Source organism: Pipistrellus kuhlii, unplaced genomic scaffold (genome assembly GCF_014108245.1).
Source record: "Pipistrellus kuhlii isolate mPipKuh1 unplaced genomic scaffold, mPipKuh1.p scaffold_m20_p_9, whole genome shotgun sequence".
Lineage (NCBI taxonomy): Eukaryota > Metazoa > Chordata > Mammalia > Chiroptera > Vespertilionidae > Pipistrellus > Pipistrellus kuhlii.
The window spans coordinates 45,019,870-45,045,135 of NW_023425595.1; the positions used below are offsets into that span (position 1 = coordinate 45,019,870).

General features: G+C 35.3%; 1 protein-coding gene across 1 annotated transcript in view; it reads left to right on the plus strand.

Moving 5' to 3' along the window:
- Positions 1 to 25,266, plus strand: part of TYR (tyrosinase) — a 67,190-nt gene that overhangs the window by 10,222 nt on the left and 31,702 nt on the right. The window contains exons 2-3 of the mRNA XM_036427666.1: positions 841 to 1,057; positions 21,793 to 21,940. Coding sequence (XP_036283559.1) covers positions 841 to 1,057; positions 21,793 to 21,940 — 365 coding nt within the window. The remainder of the gene's footprint in view (positions 1 to 840; positions 1,058 to 21,792; positions 21,941 to 25,266) is intronic.

Genomic DNA, 25,266 nt, shown 5'->3' on the forward strand with positions numbered 1-25,266 from the left:
CCAGAGGAGAATAACCCATCAGAATTTAGCAGTAGGGTCATATGATTTATAAACAAATGGACATTGGTTCTTAAATTCAAGATATTCTCTGGAGAGAGAATTGACAATATTGGTTGATGGTTTCAACGTGAAAGACAAAAGGGAATAAAAATCTAACAGCAAATCACCAGTTTTTGGCTTAAACATGAATATTCATGGGCTTCTGGTTTGAGCTGCAGGATGGTTGGTGGAATAGGCAATGTCAGGAGAGGAACGGATTTGGGGTTTTCAATGTTCATTTGAGATACATGTGAGATAACATTGAAAAATAAAGTTAGGGATGGAAATATGGGTTTAGAGTTCAGAGGAGTGGATTTTGGACTAGAGATAGAAATTAGGGAGTTCATATCAGATAACAGGCATGTTGTTATAGCCAGAGAAGATCAGAAATAGAACAAAAGAAGAGGGTACACCCCTCAACTCTAGGCCAAACCTGATTTGGTGGGCATAAAACCAGTGACGTCACATGACAGTTAATTAACAAATATTTCTCATGTTAATTTTCTCATCAAATAAATATCTTATAACAGTTATATCAAATAGTTAATATTATCCCCATTTGATAGGGAATTTAATATGTTCTCTTAAGTAGATGAAATATTACAATTCTTTTCTAGATTTTAACTTTCACAGTTTACTCAGCAACCCTCTGAAAGCTGCTTTCTTCAACAATTTACTTTGAACTATTAACCTCCTGATGATTAGGAATCAAAATATGGCAACCAGGAACTTCAAGATCCCTACTTCCTTCTTTGGCTTAGAGGTGGTGACACCTCCTTTAACACCAGGTGTTTTGTGCAGATCATATGCAGCCGACTGGAGGAGTATAACAGCCGCCAGGCCTTGTGCAACGGGACTGCTGAGGGACCATTACTGCGCAACCCTGGAAACCACGACAAAGGCAGAACCTCGAGGCTCCCGTCCTCAGCTGATGTGGAATTTTGCCTGAGTCTGACCCAGTATGAATCGGGGCCCATGGATAAAACTGCCAACTTAAGCTTTAGAAACACACTGGAAGGTAACCCCCCTCTTCTTCACTCATCTAAAATGTCTTTTCTTTTTTTCTGAATTTATGTTTACAATGTTATCCAACACCCTAATGCAGAAGGCTTGAGAATTTAGTATTTTCTGGGTTGAGTAAGGGCATGTGGCACATATATGTCAGTGGTCAATAACCCTAGCAGAGTCTGGGCAGCACGCCATCATCCAACACATCAATAACTCTTTAGCAATATGTATGACTGTACCCACTATGTCAATAAAAAGAGATAACGGCAGCCTAATAGCAAAGAAAGTCAGGTCCTTCCACTTAAAGAGTATTGGTGCCAAACAAAATAATGCATTTAGAGAACTTTATGTATTTGGGGATTATAAATATAAGACTGTATTATACTTTCCTTAGTTTAAGTATTTTATCTAGTGTAAATTATATTGGACACTAGGATCTCTGAGGCAAGACAATTTCTTTAACCATTACAAGGATAAAACCCACACTCAGGGATTAAACCCCTATCCCATTATCCCTGAAGATCATTTGCTTCATCAGAGGTTCCTTTTTGTGGTCTCTTTTGGGTCCTACTTACTTCTCCTGCAGAGCTCTCCATCTTGCTTGCATCTTCCCTCCAGCACCTGTTTTTCCTTCATCTCTGCTCAAGGCTGCCTGGGCATGAGATCCATCTCCTTCCCCTCGATTTTCATTATGGAAACAAAACTATTAACAAAACAAAAACAAACAAACAAAAAACCAGGAAAATTAACTGAAGGCATTGATTTAACTGGAGGGTTGGAGAGACATCAGGTACTGACTTGTGGCAAGTAAAACAACTTAGGATTTGCACTAAATGGACCACCTCCTAAAACTCTGGCACCAGCCATGCAGACAAACCTTGCTCTCTTTCCTTAACCTGCTATCCTGAACTTTTTGTCTTGCTTTGTTTTTGTCCTTTTGCTTACTATGTTACCCTTTAACTTCTGTTGCTGGACAATGGAGTGTGGTTTCCCTGTCTCTTTCATTTCCCTGGATCCTTCCAATCTATAACTCCAGGCCTTATGCTCCCCAAGAAGAATTTCAACAGGAGAATATCACCCTAAAGAGAAATCCTGGTGCTAGTTGTTCAAATAAAAAGTACGATTATTTTCCTAAAGTAATATGCATGACTAATGTTCTCCAGGTAATTACTATGTACAAGGCACTATGCAAAAATTTGCATCGCACTATCTCACTTAATCCTTCCAATCACCCTCTGACGAGTATGGCATCATTATTTCCAGTTTAAGGATTAAAGGAGATATTTAAAAAATATATATATTTTATTGATTTTTTACAGAGAGGAAGAGAGAGGGATAGAGAGTTAGAAACATCGATGAGAGAGAATCATCGATCAGCTGTCTCTTGCACACCCCTCACTGGGGATGTGCCTGCAACCAAGGTACATGCCCTTGACTGGAATCGAACCAGGGACCTTTCAGTCCACAGGCCAACGCTCTATCCACTGAGCCAAACTGGTTTTGGCTAAGAGAGATATTAAGTAATCTGGCTACTATTGCCGATGTGTTAGGTGGCAGAGCTATCAATAAATCTGTTCTTGTATTTGTCAAGTGTCAAAATCCAAGAGTCCTTTCCATTGTACTCTGATGACCCAGAGTCCATGAGTTTCTCGAAGATGGACAATAGAAAGTTGGACCTTCAATAACACATGCGAAGCAACACATGGTACCCAGAAGTCTCAGTCACTACAAACTGAGACAAAGGCACTCACAAAAATTGACAGCCACCATCTGGGAGGATTGGGTATCCCCATGGACAGCGAGGGTTTAACAAATACTGAGTTAATGACATGGCAAAGAGGGGCTCCATACTTGAAGAGACTGGAGAAAGTATGAACTTTGTTTCTAAGGAACAGGGGCTGGTCACACACAGTATGGGAGCCTCACTTCTCTGGGCCTCAAATCAAAACAGAAAAGTGGCTTGAGCTGTGTCAATGTGGCCAGCAGCTTTCAAATGAGTTTCTAATGCACAGAGATGAAGTTTATTATAAATAATTTGCTGTCACTAATAATCTGTTTGTGAATTCTTTTCTTCTTTTCCAATAATTTATTCTCACTCATACTTATCAAGTATACTTTCTTAAGGAGAGAAAAGGCGTATGATAGCACATTATCTGGAACATGATGTGAGTTCAATAAATCTTGATAACCAAATACATACGTAATATCTAAGGTACTTCAAATTGCACCTCAACTACTGCGTAGCTTAACTATATCTGTTATATGAAACCAATGTCCTGGTAGGAAAAAGTTAGAAAATATTGATTTGATCTAACAAAGGTTTTTTCCTCACCAGGGAAATATTTTTTACTCTTTTATTTAAACATTGATTCAGAAATAATGTTAAACTTACAGACAAATTGCAACAGTAAAAATAGTACCAAAAAGACCCCCACACATACACTCTTTACCCAGATTTATGACTGTTCATATTTTCTCTTGTTTGCTTTTCCTCCTGTCTCCCAATCTGAACCACTGGAAATAAGTTACATAGAGCTGAATCCTTTACCCTTGGACATTCCATTGTGTTTTTCCTTAGAACAGGAATATTCTCTTACCTAACTATAGAACTGTTATAAATTTCAGCAAATTCTCTATTGATAGGATACTTTAATCTGATATTTATATTTGTTTGTTTGTTTGTTTTTTTCAATAGATATAATACTGTACTTTATAACATTTTTTTTCTCTGTAACAAAAACCTGTCTAGGGTCAAGTAGAATTTAGCTGTCATGCTCGTTAGCCTTCTTTAATCTGAGCTATTTCCACACCCTTTTGGTTTTTATAAGATTGACATTTTGGGGAGTACAGTCCCTCCCACATTTTCAAATAGAATCTTCCTCAGTATGGGTTTGTCTGATATGTCCTCATGATTGGATCCAAGTAATGTGTGCTTAGCCATAATTCTACATGGCTGAGTTGTGTTTTTCTCAGAGGGTGTCATATCTGAAGGCACATGCTGATGATCTCTCTCCCATTGGTGCTCATCTGGTCCCAGATTTCACCTATGAGCGCACCTTCAAGATGGTTCATATGTCTCTGGTTTGTATCTCCATCACTATGTTTAGCACCTTCTCCCTAGTATAACAAAATATTGTAAAGTCATCTTGTACTTAGAATGCCCCAGGCCTGGAATCAGCCTCATCTCCAAGAAACATTGGTTTCTTTCAATGGGGAAGAAAGGGTATTAGAGGCAAATGCCTGGAAGTGAGTTTTGCTAGTTAGAGATGCCCATTTGATCTCAAACCTCAGAGAGAGTGGAAGTTGGGATGACTTGGCCTATAAGGGGAGCCCACATAGATGTAGCTGTGAGGAGAGCAGGACTGGAGAAGCAGGAGCAAAGGCAACCCGTGCACTCTGCTGTCTCCAGAAAGGCAGGAGGAATTGAACAATTGGTTTTGATTGAACCTCACAGTTATTGCCCTTTTTTTATAGTAGGCCTTGAGAGTGGTGTGAAATGTAATGTCCCATAGAAAAATTCTCACAGTCAGTCCTGGGTGGAGAAGCTGTTGTGTTTTTGTCTCCTGAAGTTATTTATGTATCCTCTTGAATTTATTACTGGAGGGGAAATATATATATATATAGGCCCCTAAGTATATATCCACAGATGCATACAGAATTAAGAAACTAAATTTATGCTATGCAAATGTTTTTCATGTCTTCCATGTAAAAGAGATACATTTGAAAACCCAATGTTTAAACTTCATGATATAATGTTCATATCTTCAAGAATATGTCTAAATATCTTGTTTTGTGAAATACTGCTACAGACAATTGAAGTTGTGAGAGGTTTTAAGCAGTAAACTGATATGATTCCACCTCTATTTCAGAAATATACGAAGCTAGTGGCCTCAGTAGAATGAAGAAAGATGAAATGGGGGACACTAGGTGGTGAGGGCTTATTTTAAGATAAGGATGAAGATGAGTTGGTTAGGATATAAAAACTCATATACTCTATAGTATAGAGTACTAGAAGCTTTTGGTGACTGATTATGAGGTAGAAAGGTGAGCAACACATTGAGAATGATTCTGAAATAATTGCCATTGATTTCTAATAATCTGTCCTTATTTCTAATAATTTCTCCTCTTAAGCTATACTCCATTTAAAAAAACAAAACAAATGAGTTTATCTTCATATAACTTCTAAAACCTGCTATTATGATTTTATAGAAAATATTTTTTCCTGCAATCTTTTCTTACTTATTGTGACTGTCAAGTATGTCACTTCAAATATCTTCACTCTTTATTTGCTAGAATTTCTTGAGGAGTTATTTAGAAAATGATAAATCAGCTCTGAACTTTAATGAAAGATTATGGAAGATTTGAAATTTTGAATGAAGTTTTAAGGTAACAGTGTGTATACCCAAGGAGAAAGACTAATGGCAGGTCACAATGAAGTCTCAAAGAATGGTCTATTTTTTCAGACTCCCTGCCTGAGAAATGGACTTTCATTGGACATCGAGAAGTGATCACAATGACTCAAAAAGTAAATCCAGTTGAAACTGATTATGTAAACTAGAAAGTCAAAGAGATTATTTAAGTAGGGTGAGACATTCTAGTGATGGGGATACTCAAGTCCTTTCCTACATATCTGTACCAATTCTGAGCAAATTAAAAAGCTGAATAGCTTGGTATAGATGGGTATACACTGACTCAGAAAAGAGGTGGGGGTTTTGATAGAGAATTCGTCCAGACCAGAAAAACCTTTCCAAGCCTTGATTACTTAACTCCGCAGAATTACCACCTTGCTGATCTGATGGTATTCTAATCAGACAATAATTCAGATCATATTAGCTATAATAACAATCTTTATGTACTATACATTCTAATTTCTCATGTTATATCATTTAATCCCCACAACAGTATCACAATGTTTAATATTCACTGATTAATCTAAAATACCATCTTCAGTGAAGTAGTTATTCCAATGAATTTAGTGACAATCTGTCTCTTCACCCTTGAATGAGATGACTCAACTCATTTGACTCAAAGGATAATCGCTTTTCTCTTTACTCTCTGTATTCAGGGCAAATAGGACCTTCCCTGTAATATGTAGGAAATTCAAACAATTGCCCTGTGTATCACTTTCCAAGTGGGTTTATTTTGAATGTGATTCCTTAATCAGGAGATTACAGTAACTTTTTAAAAAGTCTCTCATAAAATCCGGGATGCTATATGAAGGAGAAAATTTCTTTGATGTGTATAAAGGGCTTGATATATGGAGGGCAGAAACTACTCTCAGGTAAGAGTTAATGCGTTTAACTAGATTCACAAAAAGCAAGTGGATAATAATTTCTATAGACACAAATGCCTATTAAATTTTCAATCAATACCTTGCTTTCCGAAGCAGAAGGGTGGCAAGACCAGAATATATTTATTTTATCGGGTTGTTAGAAACTCTCCAGTCAGCATGCAGTGATTGCCTTCTAGAGACTGTGACTGTGTGAACATTAGGAGACATTTTAATTTTTGCAGAGACAGATGTCTTTAGACTCAAAGACACTCTTTTGATATCTAGGTATTTTTCTTCAGAAAGAAAAACAACAATTTAAAAAACAGAATAGTTTAAAGTTTGGGAATATTATTCCTTGATACTCAGTAAACTTTTAACAGCAAGTATGATCATGATATAACCTGAGTAATCTCTGTAAAAAAATTAGAGTTTCAATTTCCATATATGTATGTATTTCTTCCATATCCTATTAGTAGTATGGGCATGCAAATTATTCTTACCAAATGTGAATATTAAGAAAGTAAAATAATTTATTTAAGGCATGTGTCACTTTTGCTATGAATTAAAAGGTATTAGCAGTTGGAATACAATGCAATATACAGATGATGTATCACAGAATTACATACTTGATATCTATATTATTTTATTAACTAATATTACCCCAATAAATTAATTTTAAAGAAGAAAGTCATCTAGAACTAAAAACTGTAGCAGAAAACCACAATTTCAAAAAACAAAAAAAACAAAAAAAAAACATACAACTTTATAATGGACACAGTATTTGAATAAAAATTCAAAAAGGTAAAATGGATAAAACTTAAAAAGTAAAAAATAAAAGGTGTTGGTATTAAGTATTGGCAAACACCATTTTAGGAAGTTACATGGGAGAAAGAAACAGAGAGAATTCCCCACATTGGAGAAGGGCCCTTTAAAGTGCATTGAAATGCCTGGCTGACTTGGCTCAGTAGTTGAGCATCAACCTATGAATGAGGAGGTCACATTTCAATTCCTGGTCAGGACACATGCCCAGATTGCAGGCTCGGTCCCCAGTAGGGAGCATGCAATAGGCAGTCAATCAAAATGATTCTCTCTTATCATTTATATTTCTCTCTCTCTCTCTCTCTTTCTCTCTCTCTCTCCCTCTCCTTTCCTCTCTGAAATCAATAAAAATATATAGTTAAAAAAAAAATAAAGTGCATTGAAAGACTGATTTTGAAAGCATACAGTATTATATTTAAGTCCCAATTCTAACATTATGAGCACCTCCTCCCTTTTATTCATTTTTTATTTATTATTTCTCCTCCATCGTTTAAAAAATGTATTTAATAATTACATGTTGAGGCTATTGTGAAGATGTATATAATACCTAGCTCCTACTATCTACACAAGAAATCTCTTCCTTTTCCCTATTCCTGTCTTTTCTATAATCTAAAATTGTCTTCTCAACTTTCCTTATAATTTAGCATAGGTTACTAGTCTTTATGGCATGTATTTATTAATAATAGGTAGCTTTCATTTACTTTCTCATCATTTGAATTCACTGTTGTGGAAAATGACTCTTCGTTAAAGCATAATCTCATTTTCCCAATAATTCAACTTAAAATCTTAGAACATTTTTAAGGAGCAGAATAATAATGCACCTCTTCTATGTATAGAATTTGGCATTGTACATACAGAGATCTTACTTCTTTGGGGACAAATCTTGGAAAAAGATGTCACCACTCATTAGTAGTAAACATTAAGAGAAAAACCAAAATTCTATTTTTATGCATTTATTCATTTAGCACATATGAGAGATTCGGGATAACAAAGATAAATTAACTATATCCTGTGTATTTATAGAACTGCTTTGTAATTTTCTACAGTGAATAATCTAAAATATTTTCTAAAATATTTTTGTTTCAATATCTATTTACAACTCGTACAATATGTGAAGAACTCAAAGTTTTGCTTTTGTGAGCTATATTTATAGCTACTCACCATTTTTAAAAACTTAAATTGAGAAAATTTGAAAATACTGATTAAATATTGATTAAAATGACAAAAATTAATCATTACATGCTAGTAAAAAGAACATGAAATATATTTCAAAAAATAGCAATTGATATGGCACTGCCTTATTTTTTGAAAAAAGAAGGAAGTATTCCATACTGAATATTTTATAATATGGTGTTTGGTTCAAGAACTTGAAGAAAATCCAGCCTCAAACAGCTATAAAATTGGATTAGAAGCAAGAAAATCTCATACTTCAGTGAAAAAAGACAATCAATAGACGATATTACTGAGATGACAGGGCAGGACATTAGATAATGATAAATGAAGCATTCCACCAAGAAGACATAGCAATCCTAAATATATATGTATATATTTTTTGGGAGCTCCAAATATATAAAGCAAAAGCTAATGGAACTTAAAACAAACAAACAAACAAAAAAACAGACAAATCCACAGTTATAGTTGGAGACTTTAATATTCCTTTCTCAACAATTAATAGGACTTGATAGAAAATCTACAAGGACATAGAAGAACTCAACAACACCATATGCCAAAAGCATTTAATTGATATTTATACAACACTTCACCCAACAACAAAAGAATAAACATTTTGAGCATCCTACAAAACAAACAAACAAACAAACAAAAAACACACCCACATATTAGGTTAGATCATATTCTATACCATAAAACAAAACTCAACAAAATAAAATAATTGAAACCATAGCTTGTATTTTCCTACTATAACAGTATCAAACTATTATAGAAATCAATAATTTACCATCATACAAGAAGATATAAAATTCCTTAACAAATATTAACAAGTAGAATTTTGCAGCATATAGAAAGAATTTTTCATCATGAACACAGTGGAATATATTTTAAAAAATGCAAGGCTAGCCTGATATGTGTTTTACACCTTGACTTTTTTAATCCTGGCTGTCATACTATATTATAGTTTTTCAATGTGTTACTATTGGGGGAGATGAAATTAAGGGCAATGAGATCTCTATTATTTCTTATATCAATACTTGCCTGTGAATCTATAATTATCTCAAAGTTAAAAGTTTAATGAAAAAATTACTCAACAAGAATACAGACAAAACATTTTAGGTGAATATTTGAAATTTACTTTTAAATGGATTTGAAATAAGAGGCCACCATACTAAGAAACTTCCTTTGGTCAAGCAATTGGCAATACTTTTTTGTACACTGGCATTTATTAATTAAGAAACACTAAGAGATGCAATTTGTAGACTTAATGCAGATATCACAGTTATTGATATGTGGGAAATCAGGCTTAGGGAAAACATAATAAAGGTTTTCTTTTCAACATGGAGTTCTACAAATAACTATTATCCTTTTCTTTTCTGTCAGTTTCAAGTTAATGAAAGAATCAGTGCCCCCTAGAATAAAATAATTACCTAATAATTTATGTACAATTCACTTAAACCTACAGATTGTTGACAGATAATTTCCTTAAATATACATTATAATTTTAGTAGACCAGGAACTACCTAAATCTCTAATTTTGTGAATACATCTAAAAATATTTATAAATCTTAAGAACTATCCTTCTTAGATATCCTTAATTTGTTCTCACTTATAAAAATAGCATTAGAAGTTGCTTTTTATTGTATGGCCATATTTTACGAAGAAATAAACTTCTATATCAATTCGTAATGGCTATTATTTATGTTATAGAAAGGTAAAAAAAATAATTCTCTTTTTATGAGGTAATGGCCACTTGACTGAGTAGGCTAACTGATTAAGAAAGAGTCTTGCCGAAACTGGTTTGGCTCAGTGGATAGAGCATCGCCTGTGGACTGAAAGGTCCTGGGTTCGATTCTATAATAGTCAAGGGCATGTACCTTGGTTGCTGGCATATCCCCAGTAGGGTATTGCAGGAGGCAGCTGATCGATGTTTCTCTCCCATTGATGTTTCTAACTCTCTATTCCTCTCTCTTCCTCTCTGTAAAAAAATCAATAAAATATATTTTAAAAAAGAGAATCTTGCCTGGCTGGTGTGGCTCAATGGTTGAGCATCGACCTATGAACCAGGAGGTCAAGGTTTGAGTCCTGGTCATGGCACACATCATGTTGTGAGATTAATCCCCAGTAGGGGGCGTGCAGGAGGCAGCCAATCAATAATTCTCATCATTGATGTTTCTCCCTCTCTGTCTCCTTTCCTCACTGGAATCAATTTTTTTAAAAAATTTAAATTTAAAAAAGAAAGAGCCCTGCTCTTATTTTTAAGTCTTACAGTTGAGTCAAATTTTTGGCTTGGATGTATGTGTGTATGGTTACATGTCACTGACTCTGGGAATCTCATGTAAATAATTAAACAGTCCTTTGAAATAAGGAATTTATTTTCTTTAAAGAACCTGTATAGAGTAGGAAAAATAGAAAAGTTGATCAGTAGGCTAAGGTATTTTGGAAATAAGAGATGGTACATACCTTTTTAGAGTTTCAAAACATAGTATAAGGTATCTGTCAAGTTCTACAATATAGAGATTTGTTTAACCCCAAAATATTTCCAACTACATTGACCATAAAACCCACCCACCACCATCACCTTGTGTCTTTGATTTTCCCAAACACTTTAAAAAATTTTTGGTTTTATAAATTTCCAGAAACTTACTTGAGAAAATCTGGTCTAAAATGAAAATGTTAAAATATAAAGGATTAGCTCTAGTCTCCATTTTTTTTTTTTTTTTTTTTTTTTTGTCCAATTGATTACATTCCAGAAACTATGAATAATCATCCTGTTTTTACTATTTTGTTTAGGCAGATCAAAGTGATTATTCATTTATTTAAATATAGACTTCAGCAGGAATTTATAATAGAGCTTTAGTTAGACCCAAGGGAAACCATGTGAGAGAAGCTTATCTCCAATGCTAAGTATATGGTGAGATGACACTTTTTTGAAGATAAAACCCATCCAGTTCTTAAAATTCATTAAGGTTACTGCATTTTACAACTTTAGGAACACCATCCAAATTTTATTGTATTGTGATCTTGAGAATAAAATTATCATAAAACGTAATGTGACCAGGACTCCCTAGGGTTTTGCATTTTTACTGCAGTATAAATCTATCCCCATAAAAACTGAAACCTCAGAAAATAGCTAACACTTATTAAGAAGTTACTAAATGTTAGGCACTTTAGTAAGCAGTTTACATACCTTTTATAAACCACATTTTAAGTGATAAGTTCTATTTATTATTCCCATTATATAGATTAAAAAACATGTCAAAAAGGCAAAGTCATCTTTTTATAGCAACATAGATCTTAAGTGCCAGAACTGGAATCTAAAATTTAGAAATGTGATTAATATGCTTCCATCCTTGGAAGAGATCATTTGAATTCAAGACATGAGACCCTCCCTGAGTAAGTTGTTCACCTTCACATAACACATCTTTTTTCATCTATAAAATGGAGATAATTATCTATCTGGATCTGAGTGCTTATGTGAGTATCAAATATGGTGTTTGTTACATGTGGAGCACTTCTGTTATATTCAATGAAGAATATCTCTGTTAGAATTTATTCAAGGTATTAGAATTTTGTTCTTTTAACAACAATTTTCACTTAAACTATGTTGATTTTCCTTTGTCCTCCTGTAGTAAATTCAGAACCTTGTGACAGCGACCTCACAGTAGGTGGCTTCCCAATAGAATCTTTGAAAGCTTGTGAATTTGGGATTATAACTTTAGTGCATAAATGAGTCGAAGAGAAAGAATTAATAAAATGGATGTTTCATTAGGCAAAAACGCTTGCAATATGGTAATTGATCAAGATAAGCAGCAGTGTTTATAAAATTACCAACACAATTGCAGTTCTATGTATTCCTTCTGAAACCCCATGGGCCATTAGTTTCATAGATTATTGCTGAATTAGTCTAGTTCTTCTTCTATTAATTAAGACCCACTTGAAGATAGTGTAAGAAAGAAAACCCAAATAATTTTAAAAAGGCAAGATGTTCATTTTGCTCTCATGAAACAACACAGAGGTAAATAACCCAGGATTGGTAGTGCAGTTCCACCATGCTCAACTCCCAGCTAGCTCTAGACCTTCGTTCTAATACCTTCATCTTAGTAACCAGGAAGAGCAGAATGTGGGAAGAGGTATGCATGCTCATTCCTATTTAAAGGCATGTGAGAAGTGTCTGTTATTTCTGTTTTATCTCTATAGCCATACAGGCATGGCCTTACTTAGCTTTAAAGGCAAACTGAAAAATATAATCTCCAGCTAGCCATGTATCCTACTATATATATTTAGGATATTCATTATTGGGGGGGAAAAGAGGAATTACAATAGTAATATTATGAAAAAATGGAAGTTTCTTACACAATCCCTGTCCTACTGTTGGAAATAGGTAAAATTAAAATCAAGGTCTGTTTACTAAGTGTCAAATTCAAAATCTTTAAATATATTATGGTAAACGAAGTGTCAAAATATTCTTTTACTTCAGACATTCCAAGTTGTTAAACTGTGAGCATTTATTATATAACTTAGGGAATTAGAATATATTACAGTAACATCCCAGAATGTTAGAAACTTAATATTTGTGTCCCCTTCAAATTCCCATGTTGAAATTACATGAAAGTGGAAAGATCTGATGGTATTGGAAGGTGGACCTTTGGGATTTTATTAGGATTATATGAGGTCATGAGGATACCATTGTCACGAATAGAATGGGTGCCATGATAGTAGTACCACAGAGGTCAGCTCTCCACCATGTAAGAAGTCACTTATGAACCAAAAGTTAAAGTTGAAAGAGGAGCCTCATGAGAACTTGACCAGTCTGGCTCTTAGTCTCAGACTGCCAACATTGTGTGAAATAAATCTGTCTGCTGTTCCTAAGTCATCTAGTCTATGCTACTTTGCTTTAGTAGCTCAAACTAAGATGTAGGAGCTGTGACAAACCATCACATTTTAGTGGCCTAACCCAGTAGTCAGCAAACTCATTAGTTAACAGAGCCAAATATCAACAGTACAATGATTGAAATTTATTTTGAGAGCCAAATTTTTAAAACTTAAACTTCTTCTAATGCCACTTCTTAAAAATAGACTTGCCCAGGCCGTGGTATTTTGTGGAAGAGCCATACTCAAGAAGCCAAAGAGCTGCATGTGGCTTGTGAGCTGCAGTTTGCTGACCACAGGCCTAAATTAATAAAAATTATTCAATTTCTTGTTCACACGCATTCAGTTTAGATATTAATATTTGGTGAGTGGTCTTTCACATGGACACTTTACTTACTCTATTATTCCCCAGGTCTCTCCTAGATCTTCTACATCTTCTTGGGAGACAAGGTTGTTTATAGGATCCTACCTACCAGACAACTTTTGATAAGTTTAACTTGTCTTTACTTAAAGTCCTTCACTAACAAAGTGAAGACAAAAACAAATACCTACCTCATGTGTTGTTAAAAAGATTGCATGAGTTAACATTGTAAATTACTCAGAGCAGTCTCTGTAATAGGAAAATTTCATTAAATAATAAAGTCACTCTTGCATGCTGCTGCACTAATTTTCTAGCTCCATTTAGAAAACAAATTTTAAATGGAGTAGACTAGTATTTGAGACCTCCGGGGGAGGGGGGTGTTGTTTCAAAAAAGCATTATTCCTAAATTGAACTGATGTACATAGTTAACAAAATGATAGTAATTTCTACTTAGAATTGCTTTTTTAAGCTACCTCTGAGATGAAATTATATCCTTCTACAAATTTTTGAAGTTCAGTGAGGAAATGAAATTTGACAGAAACAAAAATTGGTTTTATGGAGATGAACATCTGGCCTTATACACTGGTGGCACTACCAAAGGACTCAAGCCTTCTCTATGTTTTTTGACAGCAAAATGACTGATCCAGTTAATTGTATGCCATCTGAAGTCCTGTAATAGGAAGCTTCTAAAGCACTCATAAAGTGCTCATCCAGCCCTGCACTCTGTGGCTTAGTTAGTTGCACACTGTCCCATGCAATGAGAGGTTGTTCCTAGTCAGGGCACATGCCTGGTTTGCAGGCTCAGTCCCCAGTAGGGGGTGTGCAGGAAGCAGCCCACCTTCCTCTCTCCCTCCCTCCCTCTTTCCCTCCCTCCCTCTCTTCCTCCCTCCTTTCCTCCCTCTCCTTTCCTCTCCCTTTCTAAAAAATCATTAAAAAACAATAACAAATTTTAAAGTATTCATCCAAAGGAAGAGGAAGAGTGGGAACCACCAGGATAGGGCTTTCTCTGGCCTGATCAAGTATATTATAGAAAACTGGTCTGGATCAGATGCCTCGGTTTTTTTCAGGAAAAAAAAAAAAGGAAGAAAGAAAAGATTATCAGTCTACTTTTCTATGGACTGATAATTCTCAGGAGAAAAGGGTTATGAGGGGTGCAGGAAGTGACTGGACAAAAATTGTACACCTATGGATGAGGATAGTGGCAGGGAGGTAAGGGCAGAGGGTGGGGTGGGAACCCAGTGGAGGGGAGCTATGGGAGTGGGGGGGGATAGGAGAAACAATTGTAATAATCTGAACAATAAAGATTTACTAAATTTTAAAAACATTAAATAGAAAATGATATTGTCGGTTTTATAGAGTTACTATGAGGATTAAGTTTCATAAGAACATAAGGGAACACTTAGCCTAAGGCCTACCACCCAAGAGTTGAAAGTACAGTAATAGCAGTAAGTTGTTGCCAAATGGTAATTAAGTAGTAACAAAGAGAAATAGAAAATGTATGAGTCATACTTCATTTATAATTAAATTGTGAAGATGAGGCTTTGTCATAAAGAATACACTATTTGAAACTGAAGATAAATGAAAACCCATCTGTGAAAAATTCAGATATTTTTAAGTGATTTTAATCAAAACATCTTAAAAAGTAATTATCCTTAATTTAATACAGATAAAATGTTATTACGTTTTCCTGCAACAAACTTTACTTAATGCTAACTTTTTATCCATGGAATATGTGTTCTCTTATTATACATTCATAGCAATAATTCCTATATGAAAATTCATAGAAATGAAAGGTAGATAAAAACAAAATAGTCTAATGAGAAAAACACGGGATTTGAAATGAGAAGACTGAGGATATAGCTTTGGCATTAGCCATTCAGAAGATATGTGACCTTTTGTATGTCATCCAGATTACCCAAGTCAGTATCTTCATCTGCAGTATAAGCATGATACCTACTCCATCTCCCTTAGGTGAGGAACATACAATGGTGTGCTGGAGCAGATACATCTGCTGTGAGAACTGAGCATTTCCCCCCAACTCTTTACTCAATGACATTAAGTTGGTACTTTGAAATTAACAATCATGAAATATTTACACCATGAAAATTGACAGGTGCTACCAATGAAAATATTCTCCATATACCCCCCATTTCTCCTCTGAGATTTAGTTATTAATCTTTTGCTAGTGCACAATTGGGGATGTTTAATGAGACAATGTGCCTGAAAGTGTCTTGTGAACTACAACATGTAATGCAAATGTGCTATAATATTCATTATGAAAAATTATAGATATGGAATCTATGACTTGCATATTGATGTCATTAAATGATCTTGCCTAATTAAAAAGCAACGATATAAATGAGGTAGGATACATTTAAATTATTTAATTGACTTGTATATTATAGAAATGGCCTCTCAAATAAAACCAATGAAGGGTTGTTACATAGAACCTTAGTAAAGGTACTTAACCATCTGTTTGCCTGGGACTCATATGGGCTTTCTGAGGACCAGGACAAATTATATAATATGTAGGGCCCAATGTGAAATGAAAACATTGTGCACCTTGTTAGAAAATTATTAAGAATTTCAAGATAGCAATAGCAGATCATTAAACCAAGTATGGCAGTCTGGGTAGGGGACACTCAGTCCCGTGCTTATGAAACTGGCCTACTTAGGACATAGGACTTTCAGTGCTAAAACCACTGAAAGATTAGAATGATTAGTTATCCTACCTTTGCTTCAAAACATAGTTAGCATTAATATATTGTTAATGTTTTAGCACACTTAATGAAATACACCAAAGATATACCAAGTACTATCAATTTAGTCATAAGTAAAGAACAGGAAGAGAATATGACTTAAATAATACATTCTATATAATAAAAGCCTAATATGCAAATAAACCAAATAGCAGGAAGACCAGTGGAATGACTGGTTGCTATGATGTGCACTGACCACCAGGGGACAGATGCTCAAAGCAGGAGCTGCTCCCAGCCCACATTGAACAGGTTAGCCAAGGTAGGTCCCAGCGACTCCCCATTCCCCCAATTGCCCTGCCAGTTGCCCTGCAGAGGGAGGTGACCAGCAGTGGCAGCTGGAAGGGGGGTGGCATGGCACCAGGCTGACCAAGGCAGATGCCAGTGGGGAAGCCTCCCAATTGCCCTGCCAGTTGCCCCACAGATGGGCCCTGAACACTGGCCAGGCCTACGGACCCTACCCATGCATGAATTTCGTGCACGGGGCCTCTAGTATAGCTATAAAGATCTTTGCTTATTTCAGTCAGTATAAAGTGTACTAAATGACTGAGGTGTGTTTCAATGTTCCCAAGACTTTCCAAACACACAAATCTAATCTTAGAATACAGAAAGCCATTATAAAATTTTACCTTAAAACAAATTTCAAGATACATTTTTAAATGAAGAAAATGGACCCTAATTCTTGATGTGTAAGATCATTCTATAGGTGTATTTATAAATTGGAAATAAGATATCTGAAATGTTAAGAAAAATCACTGGATGATGTAATTTTACATTTATATTGTGCATTTATAATATGTATGTAAAGAAAAAGCTTGACATGTGCACACACACACACACACAATGCACACGCACAAACATAGAGACCAACCTGAGGAGAAATTAATCTGATGTTTAAAATAATAAACAATTTAAGGAGATAAAACATGAAGTAGTTCTGTGGCTCTCCTTTATTGCATTTATGGAGAAGAGTATGACTAATTCTGTTGGACTCAATCATTGTCTTTGTGCAAACTCTGAAGACAATTAGAGCAGTAGTACTCAAACTTAGTGCATATTAGAATCTCCTGGAAGACTTCCCACTGACTTTTTGATCCATAATTTTCTAGTAGGGTCAGAGCATTTGCATTTCTAACAGATTTATGGGTGATATTGCTGGCTTTAGGACCATACTTTTGATGACTCCAAAATTTGTGGAGCATTTGAGATCTTAACTATCATCTAACACATAATTATATGGTAGGAAACAATCACCCACCACTACATTTACTTCACTGCTCGGTTTCCACAGTTGAAAGAATTTCCTGAGTCAAATTAAAAGTATTTTCTAACAAACATAAATGCTAATTAATTACATTTACATCTGTAGAGCTGGCACTTTATTTTATTAAACTTGAATTGGATTGAAAATTAATGCTTTCATTATACCTAAGGACTAGCTTAGATCCAAAACCTTTTTTTTTATTTACAATATTATATTTCTGCTGCAAGGAATTTAAATTACAAGCCTTTTAAAAGTACTCAGCCATCAAATTCAACCTCCTAAAATGATTGTGTGTAACCTTGTGAGGCAATGCACTTAGATTCTGAATTAAGTTGCACATTAGGAGAGTAAATTAGGGGGAATATAGCCAGTGGGTCTAACAGTCACTTCTCTTCAATTTTCAGACACATTAATGTACATTTTTGTAACATTTTTTGGTTTCTGTTATGCAATTAAGTCCCTGGAATTCCATGAAATGTTATAATTGGTTAGAGATGGACTTAAAATAAAGTCAAATAAATTAAATGTACTGTGCTCTGAAGATTTAACTACATACTTTTTTACATTTCAAAATCCAACAGGCAAGATAAAGTGCAACATCTAAAATCCAGCTTCCTAGAAAGGAGCCTACTGAATAACATAAGATGATGTGTGAAAATATCCATCCAGCACCTGGCACTTAGTAGTTCCTCATTAAAATCACATGGTGTGTCTTGAAAACTCCAGGTTCCTGAGCCCCACTCTATATCAATTAAATTTGAATCCCCAAGGATCAGAGATAGTTATCTATATTAAAAGACAAAGGAATGAACACTCTCATAGTGCTATTGGGAAAGAAATGAAAGAGAAAGAGATAGATTGACAAGTTGAAGTTTTCTATTGTTATCATCAGCCTGAAACTGTGTTTATGAATTTCCCATAGGAATGTAGCATGCGGATTGGGAGGCATAACACATGTCACTGTCCTTCACAAAGAAATTTGAGCCATTTTGGTATCTGTGACTGTTAACAAGGTCCCTGCTGGCTTATTAGATTTTCTATCCACGGGGAATCCTTGGACAAGAGTGAGGCAGTAACACATTCTCACTGTTAATGGGTGAAAATAGCAAGCCAATAAATTAATTTTATAGTCCATAGGAAAGGAGGTTCCTAAGGAATGTCAGCAAGTCAGTACAGACACAAGCCAACTCTAGTGTACAGAAAAAATACACACACTCAGGTTTTGAAATCCATGATATTTCAAATCCAATTCCTTGATTTCCTCAATTACCAGTTTGAATTTATTGATAGATGTGTTATTTAACTTTGATAAACTTAGGTTTTTCTCATCTGCCAAATTGGGAACGTAATAATATTCGATATTTATATCACAAGTAGTCCTGGGATTCAAATGAGGTCACATACAGTAAAGGTATTTGAAAAGCTTGCTGTGTAAATTATTACTACACATGTGATGCCAAGAATTTCCTCTTTGACTTGCTCTTCTAAAAGAGAATACAATCTCAGCAAGAGAAGCTACTGATTTGGTATAGTCATTTCTTATTTTCCCAAGATGATTTATCATCTGAAAATAAATCATATAAATATGTAAAATAGAAAATAATCTATTCACATTTTTATATTATTCCCATCCATGACATTTTCTCTATTTTGTCACTTAAATATCAGAGTAGAATGAAGGACCCTTATAGGTTTTATGGGAAGATATGTATCTTTCCTTCCCAATCTCCATAGGATTGGGTAAAGACTGGTAAGTATTTAATATTTGGTTTTCTTCTAAATACAAAGACGTATAGGCTCTTTAAAAAAAAAAAAAGTATTTTTATTGATTTCAGAAAGGAAGGGAGAGGGAGAGAGAGAAATATCAATGATGAGACAGAATCATTGATTAGCTGCCTCCTGCATGCCCCACACTAGGGATCAAACCCACAACCCAGATATATGCCTTGATCAGGAATCAAATCGTGACCTTCTGGCTCATAGGTCTTTGTTCAACCACTGAGCCACACCAGCTGTCATGATTTAGTCAAGAATAAAACATTAAATTATGTGAAAAAAGGAATCCCCATAAAACTTCAGAGTATAATAAAGTGATTTTAATATGAATGATGGATAATAAGATATATTTTCTAAAAGTGATATGGAGTTCTTAGTTTTAAATTTATACTTTTTGTAATATCCCTGAAATTATATTCTCCAAAACTGTTTATAATTATGACTAAAACAATTTGGAATCCACTTAAAATTACATGAGAGCCTATATAAAATGAAGTATTAAATTTTCATTTGGTGCTACTCAAGAATAAAAGCTTGAAGACCATTGCTCTTTGATATGTGAATTATTGCTTCACAATAAAGGCAGTAACCATGCATTCAAGAGATTCAAGAGCTTAAGCTCTAAAATAAAACAGTCTTGTTTCCAACCTTAACTCTTTTTATTTGTTTTGCAATCTTAAACAAGTTACATGACCTCCCTAAGTCCCTTTTTAAAGTTTATATAATGAGATGATGAAGGATCATTCTGAAGGTTATATAAATTAATTATGTTTAATTTTGGGAAAAATTTCTGCACCTAATGAGTGTCATACATAAAAGTTGTCATAGACAAGCAAATTCAGATGGAAGTGATTGTCCTTAGGCAAAGCTTCCTGAGGGGCCTGGGCGTTCTATGATCTCTCAGAACAAATTCAAAAAGCTCAAATGGCCGAAACCGGTTTGGCTCAATGGATAGAGCTTCGGCCTGTGGACTGAAAGGTCCCGGGTTCAATTCCGGTCAAGGGCATGTACCTTGGTTGCAGGCACATTCCCAGTAGGGGGTGTGCAAGAGGCAGCTGATCGATGATTCTCTCTCATCAATGTTTCTAGCTCTCTGTCCCTCTCTCTTCCTCTCTGTAAAAAATCAATAAAATATATATATTTTTTAAAAAAGCTCAACTGGAGGGGATAAGTCACCAATTGAAGGGGTAGAAGTACTGTGAGCCAAAAGCATTTAATGCAAAAGTCAAGAACTGTACCTTTAAAAATGAAGAGGTGGATTACAAAATAATTTTATTTATTTATTTACTTTTACAAAATAATTTTAATTGCATGCAATGTAGCTAGACTCCCCCTGTCCAAATTGTAGTGCCTTTACCATGTCTATCCTCCATCATCATCATCAGCAGCAGCAGCATCCAGTTTCTGCTTGCTTGATTTTTCTAAATTCTGAAATTCAATAATATGCCTTTGTCCATATTCCCTCAACTGGGTTCCAGCATAGAATTTAACTTCCTTCTAACTCCTGTGAGTTCTGAGTCTTGAGTTCTGCTTATGTCTTATGCTTTGTCTGAATGGGCTCAAATAATATCTTACTACACCTCTTCCCTGGGAGTGAGTGAGAAAGAATATACCAAAACCTCTAATGTTGAAGCTTAACTGAAGTAAGTTAAAATCCCAACTTTACCACTCCCTCCGTAGCCTTGGGAAACTCAGCTCTTCTCTGAGCTTCAGTTTTCTCTTATTTACACTGGGGATAATAATTTATAATTGATGGAGTTACTGTAGATTGGCAGACATATATCACAAAAAACGCATTTAGCCCAATTGACATTCAGAAAATAATTGCTCTTATTAAAATTATTATTCCCGCTATTAGTATTCCTGATGCAATGAATGGAACAATTTAATAGTGTTCTGATGAACTTTGAAATGAGTATTTTGCAAAACAAAGACAATCTGACCCGATGCCCCCAGGCTGTTGACAATGCAGTGATGTGGAAGGTCACAGATATTATATTTTCTCTGAAACCAGAAAACAAAATTTAAAGTAACCAGAACTGGTATGCAAAAGGACAAATAACAGGCTAAGAAGATGTGCTCTATGTATTGTTCCAGACTGAAGAGAAAACCACTATGCTGATTATTATTTATAAGGTCTTGCTATTTTTCAGTATCTAAAGGAGGAATAATAAGCAGAAGCAATAGGAAGGACCACAATTTGGCTCTACCTATTTCATCTAACAGAGGTACCCAAATTAATACCAATCAATTCCAGTAAGATTTATTAAATAAATGCTCACAGGGTATTCAGAATGTAAAGAATCCCAATACAGAATGAATTTTATAATTACTTTATGACTTTGAATTAAGCTTCCACTTCTAATTATAAAACAAATGAAATAATCACTTAGGTTTTCAATCATTAAGCCAAACTAACTTCCCCTCCTCCCTCCAATTTTCTTTTTACCAACAGGATTTGCTAGTCCACTTACTGGGATAGCAAATGCCTCTCAAAGCAGTATGCACAATGCCTTGCACATCTATATGAATGGAACGATGTCTCAGGTGCCAGGATCTGCCAACGACCCCATTTTCCTTCTTCACCATGCATTTGTGGACAGGTTGGTGGACACTTCTTCATAAATCATGTGCATATTAGTGTAAAATGTAGTGTGACGTTAGCCGTTACTGAAAAGCTAAGGAGCTGTGGGGGGGTGTCTATTTTCTCAGATCAGGTTCTTCCAGAAACAGAATTAAACTAAGGATTTGAATGTTTTATGAAAATGTTTTATACAGACAATCCAGCAGGAGAAAGAGTAAAGCAGGTAAGAAGGAGGAAGAGTACAATTTCAGTTGTTGAAGTCCCAGACTCAATCAAATCATGGTAGAGTATAAAGTATCTTCTCAGATTGTCTTGCTTTAAGACAAAGGAACTGAGTTTTCGTATTCCCATATTAAAGAGCCATTGGCTACAGGTTGCCTTGAGGTAGGAACAGGAAAGTTCCCAGGTGCTAGCCAATTCCAGGCAGGTCCAGTGTCCAGCGGTCCTCTTCTAAAGGTTTCGGTGGCAGTGGTCAGGGTTAAAGCACGTGGAGTCCGGAAGGTGGGCACAAAGAACTGGTGCAGACCTATCTAACACCATCTGGACAGGGCACTAATCTGCTGTCATATATACATACATGTGTTTTATTTCTCTCTTTCTAGCAATGTATTGTTACTTCATTTCCAACTTCAGACCTTCACATATAAACAGATATAGCCTTTGATTTCAACCATTGGTCTGAGCATTATATGAGCAGTTCTCCAGACAGGATGCACTAAGGCTCAAACATCCTGTTTAATGTGATTTAATTCTCCCAGAGTTTTGTTTTTTGTTGTTGTTGTTGTTGTTGTTGTTGTTTGTTTGTTTTTCTCCCCTCTTAACCTTCTCCCATGATAGCAGAAAAGAAAGTATATAGAGAATGGTCAGCTCTCTTATTCTAGAATTCAAGAAGAGAAAAGATAATAAAGCATCAAATTATGATAGACAAATATAGGATTTTTTTGGTCCTTTATAAGTTACTTTTATCACCACAACAGCTAATAAATTAAAAGCACAGATTTATAGCTATCCTGAAACTATTGCTGTCATTTTTTTCATAAATATAACAGTCTCTGTGTTTTCCTGTTGTAAAAATAAGAAAACCAAAACCGAAAACTAAATTTTTACTCATCACCATTCCACCTCTTGTTTTCAGGAATGTGGACATAATATCAAATAAGAAAGTAACCGTTAGTGTGGAAGATTATGAGAAAAAAATTTATTGCCTCTATGGCCACTCTAATATTATAGAAATTCATTAATATCCCAAGTCCAATTTTATTCAGGAAACATTTAAGGAAGTGTATAAACACCAAAATTATGATAGTAATAACCTATCTAATAAAAGAGAAGCATGCAAATTGACCATACCTCTGCTACACCCACCAGCCACACCCACCAGGCAATCAGGCCCAAGTATGCAAATTAACCCAACCAAGATGGTGGTTAATTTGCATTTCCAGGCACAGAGTGAGGACTGAAGACAGCATGAAAGGAAGCCAAGCACTGCAGAAGGGAGGAAAGCTACAGAGAAGCAAGCAAGCGGGGTGGCGGAGATGGCTGCAGGAAGCCCTATTGCAGGAATCTTCCTACATCGGGCCTCTAGTAATACTCTAACCACCCATACCCATATATAGAAGAGGGAGGGAGTGGGTTAAATAAACATCTTACCGGAAATGACAGATTGAAGTATTTTCACTCAGTCATGTTTACATTTTACTGTCCTTGAGAGTTTTGGGCATTTTTTAATCTTTAATGTTATCTCATGAACTTTAAAGAATTCTAGATTTCTGAGGTACATTGATGTCCTAAGCAAGGAATCATAAACTATGGCTAATGAGTCAAATCTATGTTTACCTTCTTTGTAAATAAAGTTTTATTGGAGGATAGCAGAGCACTTATTTACATACTAGAGGCCTGGTGCATGAATTCATGCATGGGTGTAGTTGTGGCTGGTGATAGAAGCCTATCAGGGGGCCGACCCAGGGGGAGGGGCCCCAGGATATTGGCTGGCTGGGGGGAGGGACCAAAGGTGGTTGGCTGGCAGGCCCTACTTCCCAAATCAGAGGATGAGGCCAGCGAGAGGAAAGGGCCACAGGCAGTTGAGGTGGGCCAATTGCTCACAGACCTCACTGGTTGTCAGCTGCAGTGCATGTCATAACAACTGGTGGAGCTCCAGGTTGTTTGAACTCCCACTCAAGGGGACAATTTGCACATTAGCCTTTTATTATATAGGAGAAGAAAAAATGTTGACCTTTAGCTAGCCCATCAAATGTGTGAAAAATGCTATAACTGAATTCAATACCTGGAATCATGTTTGTTTAACAGAGATAGAGCCATTATGCAGATGTAAGGCTTTTAGATACTATTCTACCACCTTTGAAAATTAAAAATGTCTTTCATCCCAGAATTCTTGGTTAAACCTATTTTAATATTAGATACCTGTGTGATTATTAAAATAACTCAAAAATCAGCCTGCAGTAAAGTAGTGTCTAATTAAAACCACATAGCCAAGCTAATGAAGATTCTGGGCATGTAGAGGGGAAAAGGAGCAGCATTATAAAGAAGGATATAGACCCATGGATACCACAGAATACTGTGGCATCTGAACTTGCCTTTCACATCTCTTCTTACAGAGACTCATTTCTTTAATCAGAGGTCTATTCACTGCCATTCAATTAGTCACAAATATATTTATTGAGCACCTACTATGTGCTAAATGTATTTGCCTGAATAGTTTACATTCTTCTCTCCATGCAATGCTTACACTATATTCCATCCTGAAACCTATTTTCCTTGATTTATCTAATTTCTACATAATCTTTAAGACTAGTTTTAATTTCACCTCTTCCATTAAGTATACCCAGACCATGTCTGTCTATAACCATATCTCCCATTAAGAGTGTGTTGGAACCAGCTTACATGAGCTAGCAAGAGCTAATATGTATATTTTTTCCCAACTTTGCTTTAGTGACTTCAAGCTGTAGCTTGAAATCAGCTATGGTAGGAGTATTTATACAATGAAATTGGCAAATGCTACAAATCAAGGCTTTTATTCTGAGAGCTGGTTATTAAAATAATAGCCAACACACCACTGTTCTCATCTATTAACTCTCATCACTTCCTCTCTCTACCCTTCATTTTGGACACATAATTCACATTGTTCTTGTTGATTATGTTATTCATTTGTGTTTTGTCTCTCCCACTAATCTGTGAACTACTTAATGGCAGGACCCATGCCTTTTTATTATATTCATTTTTCTCAGTATTTTGTCTAGTATATAATTAGTAGACATATAATTAATTCTTATCAGTAAATGATTTTTAAAAACCTTAGCAAATTACATTTATCACAGCTGCAAAAGG